The following is a 25518-nucleotide window of genomic DNA, read 5'->3' as shown; positions in this document are numbered from 1 at the left end:
AGCCGCATGCATTTACCTGAGTTGGAATCTTGCTGCTTTTCCCGTGTTCGTCTCTTCTTTTTCCCCTAGGAAATCAAAGGAAAGGCCGTTAGCCTGTGCTCCCAGGAGACCGAGGGTGCTGCGCAGGGTTTTTGGGGCTGGATCGGGTCGGCAGGGAAGGCTGCTGCCGCCCAGGCGAGCAGCCAGGTCCTCAGCTGTAACAGCCGCGGTGCTGCTGGCTCTGCCCATTCCGGGGAGAGATGAAATGAGAATCACTGCAAGGGGACTTGCTCAGGTTTATCTACATGGGCATTCCTTTCCTTTCCCCAACTGCCCAGTCCAATGCTCCTGAGAAGAAACCTAGGAGGAACTCTCAAAGCAACCACCCAGATTTATGTTTGCACACAGGCTGATGGCTGCATTTTACACAAATTTGCTCTGGGCACGTACCTTTTCTCAGGAATAACCCCTCCTTTCCAGTATCCCCGGATCCAGCACTGGCACTTTGACTCATCCCAAAACTACTCTGCATGAGATCCGTGCGTACATAGAAACAGCAACAGAAACTCAGACGAGACAGCAACCGCATCCCTGCTACCACCCCTCACATCTGCTAGTTCTTCTTCCCACCACACTGCTCCCCTGCTCTCTTTTATGAGTCCACAACCGTGCTACAAACACAGCTGAGACCCTGACTTACACTCCAGTCTGCACGAGAGAAATCATTAGCGGATGCAAAACAGCTATAATAAACCCCGTGCCTCTGCCTGCGCTGCTTAGCACCTCTGCCAACTCCTGCCAGTACTCCTCAGCCCACCCTGATGCATTTCACCTGGGAATCCCACCCATTATCACTTTAAATAATTAATTGATAATTTAATTAATAGATTCAACTAGATTAATAGAATTAAACAAGTTTCACCCCATGCAGTGGAGGCAGTATGACCAACAGCTGATCCTCCTGGTGTATTCTTATTCCTCCTCCCTCTTCATGTTTCTAAAAATCATGTAGCCCATTTTAGCACCTTCCCTATTTCCAATATGTACTTTAATGTGGTGCCTTATACCCGAACAGAAATTTCTCTGTAATGGGTTATCAGGAGAAGAATCCCTGATTTCAAACAGGAAAGTAAGTTTTAGGAAATCCCCAGAAATTTATTTTTAAATAATACTTATCTCTGTATTTCAGTGCTTTCACAGCTCTGGACCCATCTCTCATTCTGTTTTCTTCCCTCACTAACAACAAAATGCGATTTTATCCCCAAACTGTACACAACTCCCCTCATCTCCTAATGAGCTTATTAATGGGGGCACAGCGGCGCAGTGGAGCAAATCTGGCCTGTGTGGGGCAGCCATCTCACAGGGCTGCCTCTGACCCATGACTTTTTATATGACTTCTTGTGGTTTGAGTGAAGGTGGAAAGCTCCGAGCTGCGGTAAGCTTTTTCTTCGGTGTGGCAGCAACTGTATTTCCTGCTTGATATCCGCATCACGTGTCACAGAAGTGACCTACATTCCTCCTCCTCCTCAACCTCCGGAGAGAAAAGCATCTCTTGCAACAACACAAGACCCAAAGCAGCTGCTTGCTGGTGCTGGGAAAGCCAACGTGCGCCTTTGGAGCCCACCGGCTGCTCCACCTTCTGGAGCAAGGAACCAGCCCTTGTCAAGATGAAGGATGCTACGGGATTGAGATTTCCATGGAGGATGCGCTTGGTCTTGGAGGAAGATGGTGCCTTGCTCTCAGCGATGCTGCTGCCCTCCAGATGTTGATGCCCTCCAGATGTGGGCCCACTGATGCTGCCGCGGTCCGGAGCCGTCCTTAGAGAAACCGGGGCAGCACCTTTGGTGCTGCCCCGGTTTCTCTAAGGACGGCTCCGGACCGCGGCAGCATCCACCACTGATCCTGGAAAGCTGCATATGGATGCTGAGCTCCTGGTCTGTGCTTGCAAGGAGGCAGGGATATCCGTGCTGCTGCAGGAAAACGTGGGCTGGGGGGCTTCCTGTAACCTCTGCTTTTTCTGCATCATCTCTGCCCTCTGTTTTTTCTCGGTTTTGGGGTGGTTTTGGTCTGTTTAAGGGTGTTTTCTCACCCTCGGTAGAGTTTGGGCTTTCTGGAAGGAGGGCTTGAGTGAGGGTGGGCTGGATGGGTGCTTGCCGTGCAGCTTCCAGGGGAAAGAAAGTGGCTGTGAGGGCAATAACGGAGCCTTAGATCAAAGGGCAGAGCCCTCAAGTGGATGGATGGACATCTGAAGACTTACGTGTGCTTTGCTTCAGGTCTCTAATGAGCTCGTTAGGCATGTAAGATCAAAACAGTAGAGAAAGCCACTAGAAAAGACCCAGAGTGTATCCCGTGCTTCTGGGGTACTGCTACACCTATGCAACCTCATTTAACAGGGTGCTGCTGAAGTGATTAATATAGCTAGGAGGAAATGAATTTTTTTTTAAGAGTAAACTTTAAATGTTCCATAGAGTAGCCCAGAGGCTTCCCAAGTGCTGGCCCTACCACCACGAGCTGCGAAGCAGCTTTGTCCCTCTGGCCAACCCAGGAGCTGCTGCTGCTTCTCCCCAGGGAGCTGGGGGGGGTCCAGGAGCCCCAGCTGTGCCAGCATGGCCGGTCTACTGCAGGTTCCTCCAGAAAGAGCCACTATTTTAGATGTAGAGTCAAGTCAGTTCTCTATAAAAAACCAAAGCACGGGTTTTTCTCTGCTCATGCCTCTGGGATCGGTTTGGCATCGATTGCTGCAGCAGCATACCTCAATACAGCCAAACCCAGGGAAGATCAAGGCTGGAGCTTCCCTTCTCTCCCTTGTACACAGGGAAAGCTCTTCTGGTTGTGGGAATGCATGATCCCAACCGTCAGCATGTTTCAGGGCCCTCTGCATTAGTTAACTTTTATTGCTGAGAACCACTGCTATTTGCTGCATTGGCTCAGCTGCTCCACTCAGCAGCCACTGCCTGGTTTGGAGGATTTTTTTTTTCCTTTTTTCAATCTGGAAACTTTTTTTTTTTTTCCATAACAGCAACCTTGGTTGGGAAACAGGCTCACCAAAGAGCTGGGTTGAGCTCACGAGCTCATAGAGCGAGCAGTGCTATTGTCTGCATTTGCTCAAATTGCATTTGAATACTTTGAACGTGGTGTGCTTGATTTGATCAGGGTCCTCTAATAATGATTGGTCCAGCTGGGATCAACGTCCCTGAAGGACAGACAGAAACTCCATGACTGTCATCCTGCTGCTTACGTGCCCTGCAATACATGGGGCTGCTGCTTGGGATGCAACCCCATGGAGAGTCCTAAACTGGACCTGAACAGCCTGCGAGACTGAGGTTTGCACTACAACTCATACAAAGCAGCTTACACTTTCCTATCTTGACTTTTAAAAAATTATTTCCCATTATTATTATGGCTCGGGCAGATGCCCTGCGCTAGCTTTAAACCCACAGACCAGAGTCAGCAGCTTGCAATTTGGCAAGTCCCCCCAAACCTGCAGCATGTGCCCGGGCTCAGCATCACATGCCCAGAGCTCCGTAGCCTGCGGTACCCAGTCCCATGATTTAAAGCTGATAAAGGAAGCGCTACCACAAAGCGAACGGAGCTGAGCAGGCTGCGGGTGCCTGTTCAGCCCCCCTGGCCATCCCACACAGAGTTTTTCCTCCCGCATCTCTGGCCCATGCTCTGGTCCCACTGGGCTGATGTCTCAGCTGCTGCCCAAGATGCACAAAGCAGCGGGTTTCCAAAAACTGTATTTCCAAAGATCATCCCCATAATTTAAAAGTTCCTCTTCCTTTCTACTTGTATTTACTTGGACAACAAGCGAACAAATGGTTGTGGCAGCTGGGGAGCTATAACATTCATGCTATAGATAGGCAGTGAGCCAAGAGGATGTTCAAAATACTCCTAAAATGTGAATTTCTATAGCTATCATGACGTCAGGAACAGCATTACCAGGTGGGATGTTTGGCAAACACCAGTTGTCAGCCCCCCCGGATCGTTTCTGGCCATGCCATGGGGAGGGGGTCCGAGCCGCAGCAGCCACTCACATAGTTGTCTCTGGCAGACCAGCCGGGGTAGAGCTGCATGTGGAGCTGCCGTTCCTTCCGAGCCAGTTCGTAGTACTTGGCCTGCTCCTCCCGGGACAGTGCGTGCCACTGCAAGGAGAAACGCGGTGGTGAGACGTGGCCCCGCACATTTAAGGGATAAAAGCACCCGGTTTTGAAAGCACATGCTTGTTACGTGCTTAAGAGCAGCTGCAAGGACAGGGATGCTGCACCGGGACGATGGTGCTGAGCCCCAGGTACTCTTACCCTCCTTCCCAAGATCTGGTTGATAGCGGCGCTCTCTTTCAGGGTGCATTCGGCAATGACTTTCGCCCGCATTTCTTTCATATACAACATGAAAGCGTTCAGGGGCTTCTTGATAGTGGGCTTCTTGGCTTCCTTCTCTCTCTTTGGTTCTGGTTGAGGTTTCCTTGGTGGGAGCAAAGGAGGAGCTGTCAGCATCAGAGCCACCCTCCGGCCTGGCTGCCTGGTGGCACCAAGCTCAGCAGAAGACTCAACACCAAACCCAACCGACGGCACGAGCGGGTGACGGGCCCGAGATCTACACCTCGGATGCACGCCGTTGCCTGATGCAGGCAGAGCTCGGTGTTCATCCATCACCCCCCCCGCCCACGCAAGCGTTAATAGCGGTAAGTGAAAAAATGGGCATTAAGGCACTACCGCTCTTGAGGAGCCCTGCCCGCGCTTCCAACTTACATGTTTCGGTCATAGTGCTCCATCTCTTGCTTGCCGGAGTGGGGCACGATGGCGGGGTGCGGGATGCCAGTGGTGTGCATGCCGGAGCCCAGCATCAGCGGGTGAGTGAACCTGCAACAGAGAGAGGATGAGCCGTGCCGGGAAGGCTGTGCCGGGGATGCTCGGGATGCTCGGGCAAGCCGGAGCGGCGCGTCTGACGAGACGGCACGGATGTGGCAGAAGCAGACGGTAAGCGGAGGACACGGAAAGCAAACCTGTGGGTGCTGGCAGGCTGGCGTGGGGCAGGCGGTGCCCACCACCCCTGGGTCACCCCTGCCACGCCGGCAGCCGGCACGGCCGGCCGAGCCACGGGCAAATGGGTGGAAAGGGTCCGGGTGCCACTGCGAGCAAACCAGCCTGCAGCGGGAGCCAGCCCGACCGAGATTTCAGCGGTTTCAGCTACTCGGATCTCTGTTGTTGCGGTATCTTATTAGCACCGCAGAAAGGAACAACACACTCGAGCCAGGGTTTGGATGGGAGAGATTAGGACCACCCTGCACCTTTCCTTTAACAGAAATAGCCTAAGTCTGAACATGAACCAAACTGCAACTCTAGGAGGTGCACCTTGCCTAAGCAATGCTCTCCACCAACACGGGACTGAGATCACGAGAGGTCTCGCTAGCTTTCAGGCTTCATTACCTCTCTCTCGAGAGTTTTAGAGGGTAAAGCCAGCGCAGTCAGCTTTGCCAAGCTCGCCACTTTATGACTGCAGCTTGAGATGGCAGAATTGCCCATGGGAGATGAACAGTTCATTAGATATGCTGGCACGAAAAGAAAAGCTGTTTAATTTAATCCACCAGCACAGCCTGATCCTTATCTGACCAGGTGTACTTTCTCGGCTGCAGCAGCGCTGCAAAGTCCGCCCCAAAATCCTGCGAGCAGGAGCTCCTGTGCCGGGTTTGGGGAGGCTGCCGAGCCTCCGCGGGGAACCGTTAGCTCCTCTCTCGCCTTCGCCTTTGCAGCCGGGCAAAGCAATGCCTCGGCGAGCAAGGAGGGCTGGCAGCGCTCCCTCGCCTCTGCTGCGGGGCTAAGGCTTTGCACGGATCGAGGGCTGCACGGATGGAGGGTTGCACGGATCGAGGTTTTTTGCATGGCTGAGGGCTTGCGTGGGTAAGGGTTTGCATGGTTTTCCTACAGGAAACCTCCGCGAATGGCTCTTCGGGACAAGACGAAGCAGAAGCGAAAGCTGGTGCGTGAGCACACGCAGCGTGCACAGGAATCCTCGCTGGAGCCACGGGGGCTTTGCCCACCAACGTGCCCGGAGGGGCTGGGCTCTGTGATTTCCATCCACAGGGGTTGTATTTTGCTCACCGGGACATCGCTGGGATCTGGGTACATTTACAGAGAGCAAAATTTGGTCCTGGGTGACCATAAACTTGCATTATGGATGGTCAAGGGCTGTGCTAACGTGGCTCGACCCGCTTGATATTTAAGGCAGGTCGTGCCGCAGGGCCAGGTCCTCGCGGGGAGAAGCAGGGCAGCAATGTGGCCGGCTCCTGCCGAGCCTTTCCCGTGGGCAGGGTCCGGATCCGGCCCGTGGCCATGCCAGCCCCGCGCTGCCCGGTGACGGGATGGGGGAGGCAGAAGCTACGCTTACGTCTCAGAAAACTAACTTGTGCCGATGGGAGGACAGCAAATCGCTGCCCGCTGCCTGTCCTGCTTTTAAGGCTGAGACCAAGTAAAACAGATCAGTCTCTGCAGAGCAAAACTCAGCGGTGGCAGCGGCAGGGGTATATTCAGGATTAGGGTTAGAGACAAGGAGCAAAATCCTGAGCGATGGATTTCACCCCGTTTTCCCAATGCTGAGCTGAAGGCAGGGGTTTCTGGCTTTGTTTTGACTTCTGCTGATTAAAACCCAATCCTTGGGCATTCTCCTGGGATGCTTGATATTTCCCTGAGCACCCTTTGGACCAGACGCTGCCTAAAAGCGCCTTCTCTTCCCACGGCTGCCCCGGGGAAGGTGTGTGGCCGTCCCTGGGTGGCTGCGGTCTGCTGCAAGCTCCTACCGCACAAACTGCAAGCTGCGAGACCAGCCGAGCTGCTGCCCTGTCTCACACAGCTCATACTCACCTGGAGAAAGAAGCCCCAGCAGAAAGCGCTGACGAATACGGCTGTCTAAATCCACATGACGGGAGCGGATAGACAGACTGGCTCTGCCTGGGATCGGGAAGAAAGAGTCTATAAAGTATCCACAGCTACGTGGTATGTCCTAAAGATATCCTTTGCTAAGAGGACTCAGACCACCGACAACCCAGGAGCTCTGCCTGGTGGGATGCTCGGGGTGTCCCCTGGGCTCAAGGGGCAGTGCGGGACTTGGACTTTATTCTGGGAGAAGCTGGGCCTCCCTGCAAAGGTTGGATCCAACTCTGACCCCCCCTCCATCTCCGGCGTTGAGCAACACCGCAGATTTGAGTTTATCCTGTTAAAAACGCAAAATGCGGAGGAGTGCTGAAAAACGAGGAGACGTTGCTATTGCACAGAAGAAGTTGCTTAAAAGAGCATAATTCGACCAAAAAAACAAAGCCTGGTCAGAGTCTCTGTCTGTGCGGTGCACATGAGGCTACACGGTTGCAAGCTGCACTGGGAGGATGCCCAAGCACGGGAACCTCTCGGTGTCTGGAGAGAAAGCACCTACTCTGCCCTTGTATGTGCTTCAGAAATGCTCTGATTTCCCCAGCTCATCGTTTTAAGGATGCCCGTCATTTTTAAACAAGCAAAAAGCTCGGTTCTACATTTCTTTTGAAAGTTGTTTCATACTGGGGACTAGGCATGTACCAGACCTGGAGCTGGAAATTATTTTTGAGATAGTAAAATAACTATGCAGGAAGTTCCTCATTGTTCCCAGCAAGGGAAACCCCCCCGTTTTCATATGGAGATAGCTCAAAAATACCTTGGCATGTTCTGCAAACCCACCAAAAGATGATCCCAGCCTAAAACTGCACATAGAAACTGAGATGCCCAAGGAGGGCATGATGGGGTGCTTAAACCCACGCCGATGCTCGTGCTCCTCCGGCCAGGCTGCACAGAGCTGTGCCTAAGACCAGCACCAGCTCTTTTCAGCTCTAATAAGTGAAAGGAAAAAAAAAAATAAAAAAAAAAAATCCCATTATCATTAAGTATGGTGCCCTGTGAAGGACTGAGCTCCTGGATGCCAGGGATTTTTCAGGGCTAAAGACAGTTTCTGCCCTGAAGAGGAATAACGACAGCGCTGTGGCAGTCAGGCCCTTGAGCCGTGCTGGGGAGGAAGGAGGTTTCTGTTTCTGCCGCTCAGGGAGCTGCTGTGTCTCGGCTTGACCGAAATCTGCAGGATCTCTGTAGGAAAGGCAGCCGAGGCGGCGGGGCTCTGTTTACACCCTGCCAGGCAGAAGCCCTCTCCCACCCCTTAGATGTCGGCGGGTATAAACACACCAACAAACAGCCAAGTGCTACCGCACATCGGGAAACCGAAACAACCTTTGAAGTTGAAGGCGGCTGCCCCAGGGCCGAGAAAACACTCGGAGCTAATCCAGAAGCGACATGCGTTACTGCAGAGGCTGAGATATTGGGATAGAAAAGGAGCCGGGCGCTCGCAGCTTCATTCAAAGTGATTCTGACGTGCAAATTAATGCAACTGCAAAATCAGTCCCCGATGGCTGGGAATGCACGATTACAGCCTGTATCGCCCGGTGATGGGAGGGCGGCTTGGAAAAAAGGCGTGGGACGGCCGTGGAGCAGGTGAGCGACACGGTTTGCAGGCTCCCGGCTGATGTTTGCTGCCAGGCTCCCGTGAGCAAAACTCACTCGACTGGACTCTTGGAGGCTTTTATCCGACTGTCATCCCAGCTAATTACAAAGAGAGTGATTGCAGCTCCTCCTCCCGAAGTGCTCGGTGAGAACAAAGTCCGTTTCTGCCCAGCTCCTGCCTGCCGGCTCGCAAAGCCGCTTCCCGCACGTGGCTGCGCCGGCTCGGCGGCATCGGCACAAGCATCCCTGGCACGACCGTTCCCGGCACACGGTCCCTGCTGCCCGCTGCCTCCTGCACGGGGGTCGATGCTGCCAGGAACCTGCCGGGCTTCGGTGCTTCTGCACCCACCCGCGCCGACGTGCTGAGCCTCGGCTGAGGACTGGGCACTTCGGGAGTGGTTTTGGGACTCTTCCCGTAAATTTTGGGCAGGCAAAAGGATGAGCGAAGGCTCTATGACAGACACACGCGCTTCGAGGTGCTGCTCTCCGCTCCGTCGGCCCGTTTGTTGCTTTACCATATCTGCTCTATTAGTCACTAATGAACGCGTCTGACGAGGTTGCTTGAGGATGCCAAACCCCGCAGATGCTGGAGCAGCTCTCAGCAATGCAAACTCCCTCTGCCACCAACCGACCGACAAACCGTCTGCGCAAACCAGACTTCTTTCCCTCCGCACACCCAGGGCTGCCCTTCACAGCATCCCACCCCAAGAGCGGACCTTGCATTTGGCAAACAGGCTCCTTTCTCACCCCCAACTCTCTCTTTCATGTTATAGCACAGTCACCCCAGTACTTGTTTTTCCTGAGGATGAATCACATCATATGAGGAGTTAAATCATCGCCCAAGAGTAGCAGATTTAGCATAGAAGGCAAAATGTAATCTCTTTGAAGCCAAACTCGGTATCAAAGGCCTCAGCCTCTGTTTCCTTGTGGTTAATATCTGGAACGTGAAATTCATAAACAAAACAAAACAAAAAGCTAACATTTTACTTTGTGTTTTAATATGCTTCACCTCTCCCATTTTGCAATATATTCTTGTACCTGGCGGTCTCTGCCGGGCTTTGCTGGGGTTTTATCAGCCGGCACCAGGGAGGATCTGGCTGCCTGCCCCCGCCGCCACCCTCCCCTCACTCTCTGCCCGTCCCGGCCGCCCCAACCCGCTGCCTGCAGCCATCAGCCTCCCCGCAAGCCTCTGCAAGGTCCCTGCATCACCCACGGGGATTAAAAATTAATCTGAAGAGTGACGATGCCCACACGGCACCACCCGCCAGACCTGCTCCCTCGGTGTGCTTACAATCACAGTGACAAAAGCCAGTGGCAATGACCACGGAGCACATACCAGTGTATTTTTAACTTGTGTCCCTGGGGCAGGTTTCCCAACGGGCTCTGCTTTGCGGGATGCTGCTCAGGGCTGGCCCATGCAGGAGGGACATTTTGGGAGTGCTCCAGCTCGCGGTCCCTCCTTTCCCCGTCCCCCCTGGGGACGTGGGTGCCACCGAGCCGGCTGTGCTGTAGCCAGGCTGCAGGTACCGGGGTTGTTTGCCAGGCAAGGTCTCTACCACATTGTATTTTTTCCCTGTGAGTCAGACCCCGAGAAGCACCGTAGCCTGGTGGATGGAGCAGCCCATTAGATTACGCCACGCTGGTGGCACACTTGGGCAAAGCACTGTTTGTGCCAAAAACCCCAGTGAGGGAGAAAATTACCTCCTATTCAAAAAGAAAGGCTTTGCTTGTGATTAGGAGAGGCAGGTAGGAAGCTCTCCCTGGGTTTCCTAATCCGCATAGGCTGCTAGATGTAAGGCAGGAGACGGTTTTGAATGGGGCAGGTTGTAACCCCGCTCCAGGAATGCCCCAGCCAGGACAAAGCCTTCAGCCTCTCCGCAGATCTGCTCCCCATCTCTAAAACTGAGCTAAATCCTCCTCCCCATCCCACAGCACACAGGAGGGATGAAGCCGGGTGAAAGCACCATGGAAGTTATGGAGAACGGCTGCACATGGTTTGTTCAATAAACCGTCTCCCCGTACAGAGCGGCCGGTGGGCCGGGGGCTGCGCGGGGCTGAGCCCTCCACACTCACCATCCCATCGACGGCGTGATCTGTCCGACTCCACCGGGAGGGAGGGGGTAGAAACCGGGGATGTCTGAGGTCTGGGAAGGACGGTGCACTCCTGGGAGAAGGGAGAAGGAGATGAGTTAGACCCAGCACCGCGCTCCCCGGCTGACCCGGACCGCTCCCGACCCCCTGGCTGCTCCATCTACGGGCACTTGTGGGCAGCAGGGAATGTATGTGAAATAGCTGTCTGCAAATGGCAGGACATTATTATTATTATTGTCCTTTTTATTGCTCTGGTTCTCTCTCTGGGGATGTGGTGGGTCGTCCTCGTTGCTGCAGAATCACACACACTCATGTAATGGGGTGGGGAAGGCAGCTTGCTCCTGCACAAGCATCATCCCTGCTCTGTGCTACCCTGAGGCCAAGCAGTAACTTGCTTTGGTAAGGATTTGACGGACTCTGGGAATCCCTCTGCCCTTCCCAGAGAGCTTGTTCAGATACACAATTGATGGTCAAAGCCTTTCCTACACGCCCTTCTCATCAGTCATCCCCAGGACCCCCCATGAGCGGCCAGCGGGGATGCTCCAGCAGGCATCACTGCTATCTCGATTTTAAACAATTTGAGTCCCCGTTCAAAGCAATTGTTTCGCGGGCTCACTGAGTGCCAAGGAATGGCAGAGGTGGGTATGGTGCCAGCTGGGAATTCACCCTTTGCAGGGGAATCCCTGCATGCCCTTCAAAGCTGCTGGCACGAGGGGAATGGCCAGAGGAGACAGCCGCAGCATCTATTCATTTCTATCTGGACTTGGAAACAGCCTGCAGAGCCTGGGGCTGCGGGTGGGACTTCGACAACCACAGTACTGCTGGCAAAAGCAGCCTCTAGCTGACCCCCGGCGTGGAAAACTGGAGGGGAGCTGGGGCTGAGCTCTGCCGCAGCATCGTGTGATGCTGACTGCTAACGAGCCTCAGACAAAAAATCGTGTACAGAGATTGTCCAGCAGCTGTCCTGGGCAATAAATACATTGAATAAATTGGTGATTAGGTGCAAGCAGTTTGCAAACTCAGAAGTCTGGATTATTCTTCTAAGTGTTAGTAATGATAAATTATTAATTAGGAATGACACCAACAGATTCCAAGCATCTTATTAGGAGTTAGCTAAAATAAATATATAACTGAACTGAAAGGAATATATAACTTAGTATGAGAATTTACCTACAGCTGTGCTCAAATGGGATGCAGCAGCCTGCTGAAGGTCAAACAAAACCAGCATCTGCGTTAGGCAGCTGCCAGGATTCAGACCTCCAACAATACGAGTTGCGTAAGCCAGAGCACCAGTTATTCTTGCTGGCCCAGTGGTTGGGGCACCAGCCACTGACTCAGAAGATCCTGCTTGTACTTCCTTGTCTGCGTGTCCTTGGGCTACTGTGAAATACTTTAAAGGGATGCTGTGAGAATGAGTGCGACGGTGACTCTCAAGCGCTTACACTAGGTGATAATGGGAGATATTTCAGTGATGAAAATAGAGATGGGACACATCCAGAATGAACAGGGAAGGAAACCCTTGCCCCAGCAGCATAGGGATAGGGGATGCAAATCTGATCACAGCTGCACCACTGAGGCAGGTCCCAGCTGAAGACAACGGTCTGAACCTCTCCATAAATAGGACCTGAGGGGTCTGTGGGATGGACGGACTCCCCCTGCCTCTGATGTAAATGTACAGGCTAATTGGGAAAGGGGAGACTGGAAAGTGCCTGCACTGAGGGTGCAGGTGGGTGTGCAGCCAGAGGACAGCTTCCCAGAATTACTGACCCACTGCAGAGATGAATGCTTAGGGACTACTCCAGTGCTAATCGTAGCCTCCATGGAGGGATATAACCAGCTCATCCCTTGGGTGAGCTGCTCCTGCATTGCTTAAGGCTTTCCAGGCTAACAGCGCGTCCCTGGAGGCAGCTCATGGGAAGGGGCTTTTGTGCTCTGCAAAGCATCTGCAAAGGCAGCGTGAAGGAAGGTGTGTTGGGTCGCCGTCCCAGGAGACTTAGAAATCTGCACGCTTCCTCTCGAGATTCGGAAATCTGCCATTAGCTGAGCTTTTAATAGGTTTATTTTGTTAACTCTTCATATTTTTCTGCTGAATTTATTATGCTCTGGTGGCTGACAAGCCATGTGCTGGCTGGAAGAAAACCAAGATGTGCCTGGGAGTCTCTTACACCGGACCTAAATCCTCCCCATCAGCATCCCTGATGAGTCCAGAACGTGGCCTCTGGGTTCAGACCAGGGATAATTCAGCACATCCTCCAGCCAAGAGCATCCTCAATATCCCATCATTTTAGCAATGATGGTAACTTGGTGAAGCCAATGTCTCCGGGACAGTTTGGATCACTCTTGGATGGAGGCCTTTGCCTCAATCAAACAGCTGGTTTTGTACCTCTGTTTTTGCACTGGTTTCTGGGCTGTGATGGACCCTGAATCCCTTCCTGAATGTAGTTTGACACAAAATTGTGAATTTTCTTTCCTTCACAAGAAATCAAGACCAGGTTTGTGTAAAAACCTGGGTAATCTGAACAGACGTTGAAAGATTCTGTTGCACTAACGTAACATTGACGAAAGTTTGATTTTATACTCAGCTTGCCAGTAACCCATGAAGAATGATGGGCTGGGGTGAATTCCTGTGCACAGACCTGAATTTTACAGTTCAGGGTTTAACCTCTACCTACTGTACTTTCCTCTGTAGCCTCATGAGCTAATTGACGTGTCCTGGACTCACACAGGAACCCAAAGAGCCAAACCATGTGACAACCACATAACATGTGGCTATGGACACACACATATAACAATCCAGTTAGCTACCAGACACCGATCCTATTTAGTCAAAATATTTCCTGTTTCAAGCATTTATTTTCTCAAAATGACAACCTGACAACAGTCTGGGTATGAGTCAAAGGAAAGATTACTTTCCATTTTCTGGTTGACTCTTACGCATCACCTCGCAGGCTCTGGTCTGGTCTCAAGGTACAGGACAGCTTGCACAGAGAATTGAGCACACTTGATCAGCAGGGTTGGCACTTTTGATATCAAACGCCTCTTGACCAGGATTACAATGCATTGCCCATAAGCTAAATAAACTCCTACTGCTAAGCGATGCCCCAGTTGACCAAAGCTCTTGACTTTTGCCATTGATTTGAGACCAGGAAGGGGACAGCCCTGATCTCAGTGGTCTCCAGCACTGTCCCCCTCCCACCACGCAGATCCCCAGTGGTGCCATTACCTTGTTTCTGGTTGATGTCGGCGGGCAAGTGGGGCGAGTGGGAGCCGTGGCTGAAATGGTCGTTGCTGTAAGGGATGAGCGGGGTGAGCGGGTGGACTCCGTGGGATGGCTGCACGACGGGAACTTTGTTGGACTGCAAGACACAAGGAGGGTGAGGGCTCAGAAGTTGTCGGGCTCCGTGAGCAACGAGGGCCGGTGCCCTTTGCAGTCCCGTCATTGCAAGATAGGCTGGGAATTACTAAAAGTCCCCAGTGCCTCTCAAGGGCAAGGCAGAAAATGCCCTTGCCTACTTAAATAAACACTGCAGCAATCTGCAAGAAAAATCCAAAAACCAAGCAGCAACCACAGCTGGAGACGATTGCACGGGTAGGTGGAAAACAGCCCAAATCAACATGAAGTTTTCGAAATTCAGAAGAACTTTTTCATTCATTTCCAGTATCTTTTATTCCAGGATGAATGCTACAAGCATGTTACCCAATGCACTGCTCTTGTTTTCTGCCTTGTGCTACCACAGGGTCTAAATCTGGACTTTCACATCCTGCACATTCACTCTGAAAGCCACGCTTGGGCTTTCCTAACCGGGGCTCTCAAGCAGGGAGAGCCATGCTGAGGGCAATGCCTTTGAAAACATGACATGGTCACCAGTGAGCCCTCGGGCTCAAATCCCCCTCGGTCCCAGTGCCAGTGCTCAGAGAAGGACCAGAGGGAGCTGAGGCAGCACTGGGGATGCAACAAACACAGGAAAATTTAAAAAAGAAAAATCCGGTCTCCTCTTGCAGCTACTCCTGGTTATGCACGGCGAGGCCATCGGAGCACAACATCTTTGTAAAAGGCGCTTTTTTGTGAACGCAACTGGGAGTACTTCTGCGTGTTGGAGCAGAGAGAGGGGAACCTGTTCAAAAGAGCTGTAAGGAAAACACACACACACTCACACACGCTGCCGTCTACTGCCAGCCTCCTCGCCTCGAGCGTCTCAAGCTGCTCCCTACATGCCCGGTTTCGCCCATGGTTGCCTTTAAACCCAAAATGACTTCGCCTTGGTGGTGGAATGTTAGGATTTGTCCCAGATAAATCCAGAAAGAGAAAAAGGACTGACAGCACCCCAAAACGGGGGAGAAAATGAGAACGGACCAGGTAAGACAGCTCTCCAGGGGCTAGGAGCCAGGTATTGCTAGCCAGACCTCTCGCGTCCCACCAGGACATCTACAGATGATTTGCTGCGTGACTTCTGACAAGTCATTTGTGATCTCTGGACTTGATTCACTGGTGCCTTTCACTTTGGTAATGATTTTGCTCAGGCAGAGCGAGCACGGAACGCCAGTCAGCTTTGGTGGAGGTGGTGCAGCCGGAGCCGATGGCTCTGGAGGAGCTGTCCTGGACCTCTCCCTGCCACTCCGACCTGCTTGCACAGCAGCCCGAGAGCCCTGGGCAAGTCCTGTGTTTTGCATCGCTGCTCCGAGGAGGAAACCCATGGAGCGGAAAGGAAAACAGACCGATGGAGATGCCGCTTTACATCTGCCTTTCCCACAAAGGTTTGCTCATGCAAATAAAACCCAAGAGGCATGCAGGTTTGCATTTAAGAATGAATGAAAACCCTAATTCCCGATGCTTACCAGGTGTAGATTTACTGCGTACAGTGGGATACCGGGAATGTAACCCCCCCTCCCCAGCACAAACTGGTGTGGTACAGGTGTTCCTGTCCTGCAGCAGGGCCATGGGCTATGTGGTTCTCCCAGTGAGAGCAGGGCTGGCTCCTGCTTAGTTAAACACATGTTGGGAGCTCTGAGCTTTTACTGTTCTTGCCCATGAAATGAGATAAGAATAGGTTTTCAGTGATATTTCTAAAATTAGCTACGGTTTAGTTTATTTAAGAGGCAGAAAGCCTAAATTAGGGATATGCAGTTGTACGCGTACATTTTAACATGACACTGGAGCAGAACGAACTCGATGCTGAGCTGTTTTAAAAACCTCAGCCTAAGCACTTCTGCTGTTCGAAGTGGGGCAGATCTCTCCTTCCCATTTGCACCGTGCCTGATCCAAAGCACAGCACCATCCACCAGCCAGCCTCGCTGCCTGACGACTGTTAACAGCTTTTGAAGCAATGACGGAAGACACAGACCACTACAAAGGCAGTTCAACAGTCCTGATGCTGATCCACAGGATACCTCAACAGTGAAAAGCGCAGAGCACGTGTGGTTACAGCAAAGGCAGAGTCTGTCCTTCTTCCCCATCAAAGCAGAACATGGTAGCTTGGTGGTACAATAGGTTGCAGCTCAGTTACTCAGATTTTCCATCAGTTCAGATGGGAAACAAGATGTTTCACCAGTAAGAGGAGCTGGCTTTCCCCATGTCCTTTCTACATTTGCACTTCCTTCGCTCAAAAACTTTTCTCCTACTCTTTAAAGTCATAAAAAGCTGGTGGGGAAGGGTGCTTAGAAAGAAGGTAAGACAAAAATTTCTCCAAGAGGCTATTCATCCCCCTCCCGCTTCCTCCATTAGGGAGTTTTTGGTACAGGAACCTGTCTCCCAGATTGAACCAACCAAAGGAAGAAGGAAACATCGCAAAAAGATCTGGAGAAACAGGGAAGACCCCTTCAGTGTTGATCCCCAGTTTAAACACCGCAGCTGCTAATGGTCACAGCCCATGGCCGTGTCTGCAGCTTCTGGTCTTCACCAGATGTGCTGTGGCTGCCGCACGCGTCTTCGCTGTGAAATCGTACCTCGTTTATAGAAACCTACATGCCAGAGAAAAGGTATCAGTTCCTCTTTTTTACAAGGTCTAGATTTAGTTCCTGCACATCAGCTGCAGAGCATGAACTTTGAGGAGGCTTTTCAAAGCCAGAACTTATCAGCTGACAATGTCTTTACGCCATAAAATTAACCTGATGTAAATGTTTTGTGCCGAGCGGACTGATTTAACACGAGGGCAGTTGGTTTGGTCTCCTCTCAGCAGGTCCCCTGGGAGGACGCGGGGTGGTGCTGGTCGGGACATCATGGGGATGTGCTGCGGTTTGGTGAAGCATCTTATCGCGTCTCCTCCCGACAGCCGCGTTTCAATACAGCTCAGAGCAGCGGTGACGGAGCTGCTGCCTACCCACCCACCCAAAATAACGCAGCTCGTGCCCAGCGTCATGACCCCAACCCCAAGTCACCCCAAGTCACCTCCCGTCCTTCGGCAGCCGCGGGGGGACACGAAAGGGCTCTGAGGACAGCTTTGCCTCACCTCTGCCAGCACAGCCCTTTGAGGGCAGGTCGGGGAATGAGCTGTGCAGCCACGACCTCGCTACAGAAATGAAGAGGCGCATTTACAGCAACACCAGAATGGTATTTCCAGAGGGGACGGAGCAGCAGAATGGGTTTTGCAAGCCCGGAGGGCCTTTTTCCCTCTCAAATTTGCTAAATCGCAACTCTCCCGAGTGCCCACCTCCCCGGCGAGCGGTGCCTGCTCGGTGCCGGGGCGAGCACTGACGCCGCAGTGCATTGAATCGGCCCCCACCAACCTCACTGAAAATAATTAAAAAGCCTGACTGTGAGGGAAGAAGCTCCCGCTTTGAAGCCAAAAAGTGACTGTAATAACTAGAGGTAATTGGATGAGCAAAGAGAAAACACGGTCACATTAATTATTAAGAAAGACTAATTGTTGGCAAGGCAAAATTAGAAGACCTCACCACTCACGCACGGGTGTCTGATTGCGATAGAAGCTCGAGGCTATCTAGAAAACTCTCCTTTCGCTGAGCACACACAGACCCAGCAGGTCTTTCACGCGAGGATCACCCTCGCGATCAGAGCTGCAGTGTTATTTGGCTCCGAATTGCCGGACCAGGAACAGCATCCCTCGCCTTTGCTCCCATCCCACATTACACAAGGGGGTAATGCAGCATGCTCTGGCCACGGGCAGCCGCGGGATTATACAAGCTGCCGGGAAGATGCTGTTTGTTCAGAACTATAAATTAGGGTTTTTTAAACAAAATGTGGGTTTTTCATTAGAAAACGGTGACAGATTGTAATCAAACATTGTCTGGAAAGCACCTCGTGTTAGCAAGTATTTTGACTCATTTTTTAAAGACTGATCTATTTAGTCGTGACATGCTAAAAATGAGTAGTTTTACTTTGCTGGCTTGACAAAGGATTTTTCTTTTAAACTTTAAAGCTAATCTTAGCAAAATGTAGCATGGAAGGTCAAAAGTCAAACTTTGAGTGAAATGATCAAACCAAAAAAAATTCCATGGCTGGCAAAACTCTTTGGGTTTTTAGCTCTGTGAAAACATTAGAAAAAATTTTAAAGAATTTTTTCTGCTTGGATCAGTTTAGGAAAAGAAACAAATAAAAAAAAAGAAGTGAATGTTTTGCAACCTGTGAAAACTATTCTTTGCAGCAATTGAAAGCAGCTATTAAAAGCAGTAGTGGTCACACCAAGCTGCCTGGGTGGCTGCTGGGGATCCCAGCATCCCACCCATGCTGGGCTCCACCGCTGCTTCTATGGACGGGAATTTTTTTCATTAATTTTCTGGTAGAAGGCAATTCATAACTAAAATAAAGTAGCTTAATTCTACTGCCCCTTCCAACACTTGGTGCCCAATTTAGTGAAAAATGTTTTGTTAAATTTCATGATGGCTGCACCCAGGATCAGTCCTCGTACAGGGCGGTCGGAGCTGTGTACCCGACCTGCACCATGGCGAGTTGTTTAATACATTAAAGGAGAAGAGTAAACCTGTCTGCCACAATTCAGGTTACATCAACCGAATACAGGAGCTCATCTTACAAGGCTGATCTTGATCTGCCCTGTTGCACACAGGCACAAAGCAGCCTTCCCAGGAATAACTCCTTTTCAGTTTTGATGACTATATATCAAGAGTTTTTATGTTTTCCCCAGATTTTGAACAAAAACAACCTAAGTGAAAAGCTGGCTTTTTCATAGATTGTTTTTTAAGGCAAAGTCACATAGATGATGCTGTTCTGTAGGAAAGAAATTCATATTTTACAGATTTCCCATATGTTTGAAATAATAGAACGAATTTAAGAATTTGCTTGCACTTTATAAAAGTCAGCCCGAAGCCCCCAGGAGATGTACCGCGCCATCAGCCAGTTCTGAACGTGCAGTATCACCTTCCTGCAAAAACAGGGCATCATTCACAGCATCACCTGGCTCCCCACTCTGAGTGGGGAAAACTCCACTCAAGTTTCTTCCACAGGATTTCTGGACATCTTAATCCTGCTGTGCCACTTCTGCATGTTTTTTTTTTTTTTTACAAGATGTTTTAACAGCTACTCTGAAATGAAAGACTCTGCGTTTGCAGATGAGCCAGCTGGGGCTTCATCGCGGGAAAGCAGCTGTAGCATTTGGGCTCCAGCTGAGAACAACTTCTGCAGAGTCAGCATGAGAGAAGTGGGGGGGCTCCCAGCCTATGGGGACCCCAAACACACAGGGGATCTCATCGGCATAGGGGACCCCACAGGCGTAGGGAACTTTATGCACATAAAGGACCTGAAACACACGGGAAGCTGCAGGCATTGTGGGTCCCATAAACGCGGGGGATCCCACGCACATATGGGGTGCCCCCCCCACAGGGTATCCCATGCACAAAAGGTACCCCGTGCACACGGGGACCCTGCAGGCCAGGGAAAAGGGACAGACTGTCAGGACCGTGCACAGCACCAGTGTGGTTGGGGTCCAGCACCTTTGGGGATGTGCCTGCAAGGGGAGATGCGCTCCCTGTGAAGGATAACGGGGTGCTGCCTGCCCCTTGCACAAACCTCAGCTTCCAGCCACCGAACACACATCCCGCTGATCACAGCCCAAATCCCTGTGGGCAGCCTAAAAGCAAGCAAAGCAGGGACGACCCTGCTGGAAAGCCCTGCACCGTGGGAGCCACCATCCATCCCTGCAGCCCCTCTCCATGGATGCAGAGGAGTTTGCAGGGAGAGAAAAACCCCAAAACCCCTTTTTGATGCCCGGAGCCAGATGCCCCCATCACCCCGGGGCCGTGCTGGCCCTGGCAGCAGGCTCCTGGGCGAGGGGAGGCTGGAAGCATCCTGGAGGGTGCAGGATCCGTCCCCCCGTGGCACGGCTGCACGAAGCGCCCTGGCGCACAAGCCGGCAGCCGGGGAGAGCGCTGTGGTTTCCAGCCTCGCCGGGGAGCCGAGCCGCGGTGAGGCGAAATTAGTCACATCACTTTCAAATTTTCCCACATCGCCGGCCCCAAAAATAGCGAAACGAAAAAGTCGTGGGCTAGCCTGGCAGCGGCCGGCGTGGGGCAAGGGGCCTGGCCGAGGGACGGCAGCTCGGGTTGGCGGTTGTGCCGTGCCGGTGGCCGTCACCGTCGAGGCAGAGGGGGGTTTTGGGCAGCCTGAGAGCCCCGTGCCACCGGCCGTGCCATGCGTTTGGATGCTGGGAGCAGCCCCCGGGGTCGGTACCGGCGCAGAGCAGGCAGATGGATGGGATGAGCTCCGAGCACGTCTGGGTGCTCCTCTGCCCCGCTCCGGTGCCTGCGGGGTTTTGAAAGCCCTGGGTGAGGGCACACGGGCTGCAGATTTGCGGTCCGGCCCCAAGTTGCCCCAAATGCGTTCGCTTCGACGTCACTTCTCAGAGAGGGCGAGATGAGTCGATACGCCAGCTATGAAAAACAAAACCTACAAAGTTTTGCTGTTGCTGATTCAATGAGGAATTAATTCCTTTTCACTGCAAAATTAGTCATCATGCTACAAAAAGAAAGGTATAAGGTCAGGCTGCACTGAGCATGCACCGCTCCTGGGGAAGGTACCCGTTACCGGCGGGACCGCGCTTTTTGCTCTTTATCCAACAATCAATCCAAATTAGCAAATTATTAGGGATGTTATTGGGTACGTCCCGCAGCATCGGGTATGCTCCTCGGAGGGCTTGCACAGCAACGCTGTCATTCGGGGCACTCGGGGACCCGGAGCCCGTGACTCAAACCCAGCTCTGCACAGTTTCAGGGGACCTCCGAGTTCTGACAAAATCTCCCAGCTTGGGGCCCCAGACCATGTCAGCAGACACCTTCACCCCTCGTTTCCCTGTGGTGTTGCACCAGGAGATGCTGCGATAAAAGATCACCCCAAATACCCGCTGCAGACCGTTTTCGGCGCTGACTGCAAGCGCCGGGGCTGGAGCCCTCGGCGGCCCGCGGGCGAAGGCAGCGTCGACTCATTTCTCGTCTCAGCACACTTTTTTTCTCTTTTCTCACTTTTGCTGCAGTCGCATTGCCCCAGCCCGCTGCCGCAGCAGAAAGGAAACAGGGAAAGTTAAAGCCACCCACGCGCAGGCACTGCCCTCACCCAGCCATGCACCCCTCCAGCAAAGCCAAATTTTAGCAGCAGCAGCAGCAGCATCTCCCCTGCCCCTGCCCAGGCCTGGGCCACCCAGCACGGCTGCAGCACGGAGGGCTGGAGCTGGCCCTTACCCTCAGCACCACCAAAGGTTCCTCCAGGGACCAGAAGACCACGTCTCCCATGACCAGAAGAGCCCCGCTGCCCTGTGCACCCCATCTCTGGCTGGCACAGAAGCGCTTACAGGCAGCAGTCAAACAAAAGGGAAAGTAATAACACGCAGCTATTAGTTCTTGCATTAATTCTGCACATGAATTGCAGCAAGGAGCTGATCGGTTGAAGATATACATCGCCCATACAGGCAAATACTGTCCTTGCTCAGGTTTTTATCCAAATACTGTCCTTGCTCAGGTTTTTATCCAAATACTGTCCTTGCTCAGGTTTTTAGCCGTGCGCTCTACGTTTTGTGGTTGATGAAGCATTTATTCCCTCAACTCTTCCCTTTCCCTCTGATTTCTTCCAGCTTCTTTAAAACCCAGCTCTGCTCTGAAAACGCGAATAAGGCCCCTGCGCAGCCCTGCTCTTTTTTGCACATTGAAGAGGATGCGCTCGCCTTAGCGGCAAAGCTCAGCTCCTGTGATGCTGACCCTCCCCTGTGACTCGGAGGTGCATCACAGCGGGGTTAGGGGACTCGGCTTGGGTACCAGGGGACAAGTTCCCCGGCATTTAACACCTTCCATGCCCCAGCACTCCAGAGGGGTGGCCAAGCTCCAGACACGATGGGGAAAAATACAGGGAAAGAACTTCAAAACCTTTTAGAAGTTCTCAGTGACCTTCTGTGCTGCTGCTGGTTTCTGTTTTTAAGCAATGATGGTTATTATTTTTAAGTTAAACTCTGCAGGGGAAATAGCTGAGCTTTTCACCGTTTACGGGCACAGGAAGAGCCGTTTCACTTCTCAAGTATTTATCTTCTAAGAGAAAGATGTAGGTGGTTCTTCACTAAAAAAAAAAAAAAAAGCATGGAAAAATAAAGAACAAAAGTCCCTCCCAGAGGCTGCTCTCTTACGGTGACAGGGGGCAAGTGCGGAGGCAAGTACACCCCATACCAGAGAGGAGAAATCCCCTGAAAAAGGAACTTTTGGCATCACCACCCCATGTTTACAATCACATTCAGCAGAAGAGCCACCTCACTCCAGAAGCCTCCTCAACTGTGCAGAAAGTCCCCTTGCTCAGCACTTGCCTTGCTCGGGAAATGCTGCTGCCACCATGCTAAAAGCAGCTTCACAGCACTGCATCTGCTCAGGAGGGGACAGAAACACCCCCCGGTCCCCATGTGCCGGCTGCCACAAAGGGCAACAGCGACATTTGGCTTCGTGGAAACAAATGCCGGGGCAATATAACCCGGGGGCTGTACTCCAACACCAAACCCCAGCTATTTTCTCCCAAGTGCCAGGGCAATACAACGGCGGGGCTGCATCACACCCCCAGCTATCTATCTCCCCTGTTCTGCAACATCCATCCCTGGTTATTGCCTCTCTTGTGTTCTGGGCTATGGAGAAAAAAAAAAACCCCAAATCTCTGTCCCCTTCATGCTACGTGGTTCTGCGAATTTGAATCAAAAGCTGCAAACCCTGGAGTTACCGGTAACACTTGAGGCTTCAAATGAGAAGTCACTTACTTGACCCGTGGAGGCTGATAATATCTGACCTCCTTTATTTTGCTCCGCTTCTCAAAGGCGAGCGGTCGGTCTGATACCCAGAATTAATCAGGAAAATGTCCAAGAGGGCAAGGGAAGAAAGCAAAATAAAAGCATGACACACAGGCGAAGCACGCCCTTCGGTAAGGCTCAAGACACTTTCTAAAAGGACCGAAGACATCACCCTCTGTGTACCCAGCTCACAGGTAGCACAGGACCGGCCAAATCTCTGGGTGCAAAGGCTTGGTGAAAGGCAGAGGGTTTGCCCTGTGATAGCTGCATCATGGTCTCAGACACCAGCAGCTTGCGGGATTTTCACCTATTTTGAGAAACCATTTGCAAAGCCCAGCCCTAGCTGGGTCCTGGATCTGAACTGAAGTGGCTTTGACGCCGGGTTGTCACATCCCTCCCTGCCTGGGACGTGCTGCAGCAGCAGCAGATGGAAAATCCCGTGAGATTTCTGGGTGCATCTGGCAGTGAATCAGCCCAACAAGAACCCTCCAGGTGTCAGTGCCGCACAGTTTTCTGGAGGCAAATGTTTGCTTACATGTCCCCTAGGCATCAGGAGAGGGCTCCTGGCTGCTCGGCTGGGCTTTTTCATTCCATTTAAAACAAAAACAAAACCAGCCCATGTACTTCAAAGAGCGCAGGGGAGTTAACAAAACACACAACGCAAAAAAACTCTGATGTGATTTAAGGCGTTTCGATTCTCCGAACATCAGAGGGGGCGAAACCTGCCCCTTTGCAACGCAGTGGTGCCGGGGTGCACGGCCACCGTGGGTGACGCCGTCCTGCTGGTGTCACCGCTGTCACCCCAGGACCTGGACAGGAGACCCGTTGCATGAGTTTTGTCCCTGTCTTTAGGCTTGGGATGGGATGGCTGCCAGACCCTCCTGGCAGGCAGCATAGTTCCTGTTTTATTGTATTCTATCTTATTCTATTCTATTCTATGCTTTGCTATGCTATGCTATGCTATGCTGTTCTACTCTATTCTACCCTACCGTGCCCTACCCTACTCTTTTCAACCTGCTAGTCTCAAAGCTCCTCTTCAGGGGGGATCTCACCACGTGAGAACATCACTGATTGAAAAGAAAAAGACAGCAAATCAAAAGTGTCTCACCTCATCTGAAAGTAAATCCCCGACTTGGTGACTGCGCTGTGAAAAAATAATAGTAGTAACAGTAATAATAATAACAATAATAATGATATCACAATGCTGCTGACTTGTTCAGAGAAAGCTTTCTCCCGTTGCGTACGACCGCTGAGGCTACGCACCCGCACAGCATCAGACGACACCAAGAGAAGATCTTTTAACATGTCGGAGGCGGCCATGCCCAAGTACATGCCACCGGCTAATTAACAGATAAGATGAAACAACCGGGGATGATAATTTGTAATAGTTATCATCATTCCTGGGTACGCATTTCCCTGCTCGGGTGAAATCCTTTGATATTTATACGGATGTCAAGCGCATTTCCAACAGGGATGGCCACGAATGAACGAACGGTGGCTGCTCCGAGTCTTCTCCAGGGTTTCTCCCAGACCTTTCCACAGCATCGCTGCTGGGACAGTATGGGGATGGCCGGCTGCGGTTCGGGATGTCACTCCCACCCTAGGATTAATTTTGCCAACCAGCTGTGAAGCCCAAGGGGCGAGGGCTGCGGCGAGGGGCATCCCTCCCCACTGGGATCCCCAAAACCCATCGGTGACCCCCGGGCAGGAGAGGGGAGAGGCTGCCCGCTGCCCAGCCCGGAGCTGCCCCCGCATTATCCTAATCTGCGCTCACACTTTATTTCCCAGTTTCCACGATCAACGGCTCTCTGGAGGATGGGGAGGGAAGATAATCCCCTCTGGAGCCGAAGGGATGCTTTACTGACACCCTGCAGCTGTAAGGCGATAGCAGCTTTCCTTGTTGCTCACTTTCAAGGGTGACATGTTTACAAAGAATGCTACAGCCGCTAATCCTGGATGATACCCTGTGTCTGCCTGGGAGAAATCCTAATTTTCTTGATAGGAGGAATTAGTTCCTTTAATGCTTAATACCCCCTTTTTCCTCTGAAAGCAAGCAAGCGTTATTGTGCAGAGCGGAATAAACATTTTAATTAAAACGTGGAATTTATCTTCCAGTCGAATTCGTACGAGCCCCCAATGATACGTCAAACTCCGCTTTCCCATTTTGAATCTTTCTCTGATCTCTTAATGCGAATGGCTGAATTAAAACCTGGGCTTGGTGGATTTGCATATAATTAGAGAGCAAGGGAAATTAATAGGGAATTGAATGGTTTTCTCCTCTGCCCATCTGATGTTTTTACCAGATTAAAAAGAGTTGATTTTTTTTAATGACTGTAGAAATGTATTAAATATTATTTAACCTTTTTTTTTGTTGGGGGGAGGGAAGCAGACAGACTAAAGAAACAAACTTATACATATGATAATGAACGTCTCCTATCGTGGGAAGCAAATATCATTGTAATTAGGATTAGAAAGGAATCCTAATTAATCTCGTCCTGCCACTTGACTTCTAGAAGTTCCTTAAATGTTACCTCCAATGAGATGTAAAACAAGGAGCAGTTTAAAGGCTTGCCAGCTAATCCCTGCATACAGCAGCGAGGAGCTGCCATGGCCATGGCCATGGCCATCAGTGGCACAGGGCAAAGTCTGCCCGAGCCTCCTGGCTGAGAGCCGCCGGATTTAGGACTGAGTGGGCTGATCCCGGCATGTGAGCCGGATTC

The 25518-nt window shown here is 51.7% G+C and overlaps 1 protein-coding gene across 1 annotated transcript in view; it reads right to left on the bottom strand.

Annotated features, from left to right (window-relative positions):
• The window catches only part of TCF7 (transcription factor 7 (T-cell specific, HMG-box)), a 66235-nt gene that overhangs the window by 2359 nt on the left and 38358 nt on the right, over positions 1 to 25518 (bottom strand). Inside the window, exons 3-8 of the mRNA XM_010579192.1 lie at positions 13807 to 13939; positions 10566 to 10656; positions 4731 to 4841; positions 4281 to 4443; positions 4017 to 4124; positions 17 to 65 (exon numbers count right to left, since the gene is read on the bottom strand). Coding sequence (XP_010577494.1) covers positions 17 to 65; positions 4017 to 4124; positions 4281 to 4443; positions 4731 to 4841; positions 10566 to 10656; positions 13807 to 13939 — 655 coding nt within the window. The remainder of the gene's footprint in view (positions 1 to 16; positions 66 to 4016; positions 4125 to 4280; positions 4444 to 4730; positions 4842 to 10565; positions 10657 to 13806; positions 13940 to 25518) is intronic.

Source organism: Haliaeetus leucocephalus, unplaced genomic scaffold (genome assembly GCF_000737465.1).
Source record: "Haliaeetus leucocephalus isolate CR32 unplaced genomic scaffold, Haliaeetus_leucocephalus-4.0 Scaffold656, whole genome shotgun sequence".
NCBI lineage: Eukaryota > Metazoa > Chordata > Aves > Accipitriformes > Accipitridae > Haliaeetus > Haliaeetus leucocephalus.
The sequence above is the reverse complement of the archived record's forward strand: the minus strand, read 5'-3'. Positions and strand labels throughout refer to the sequence as shown.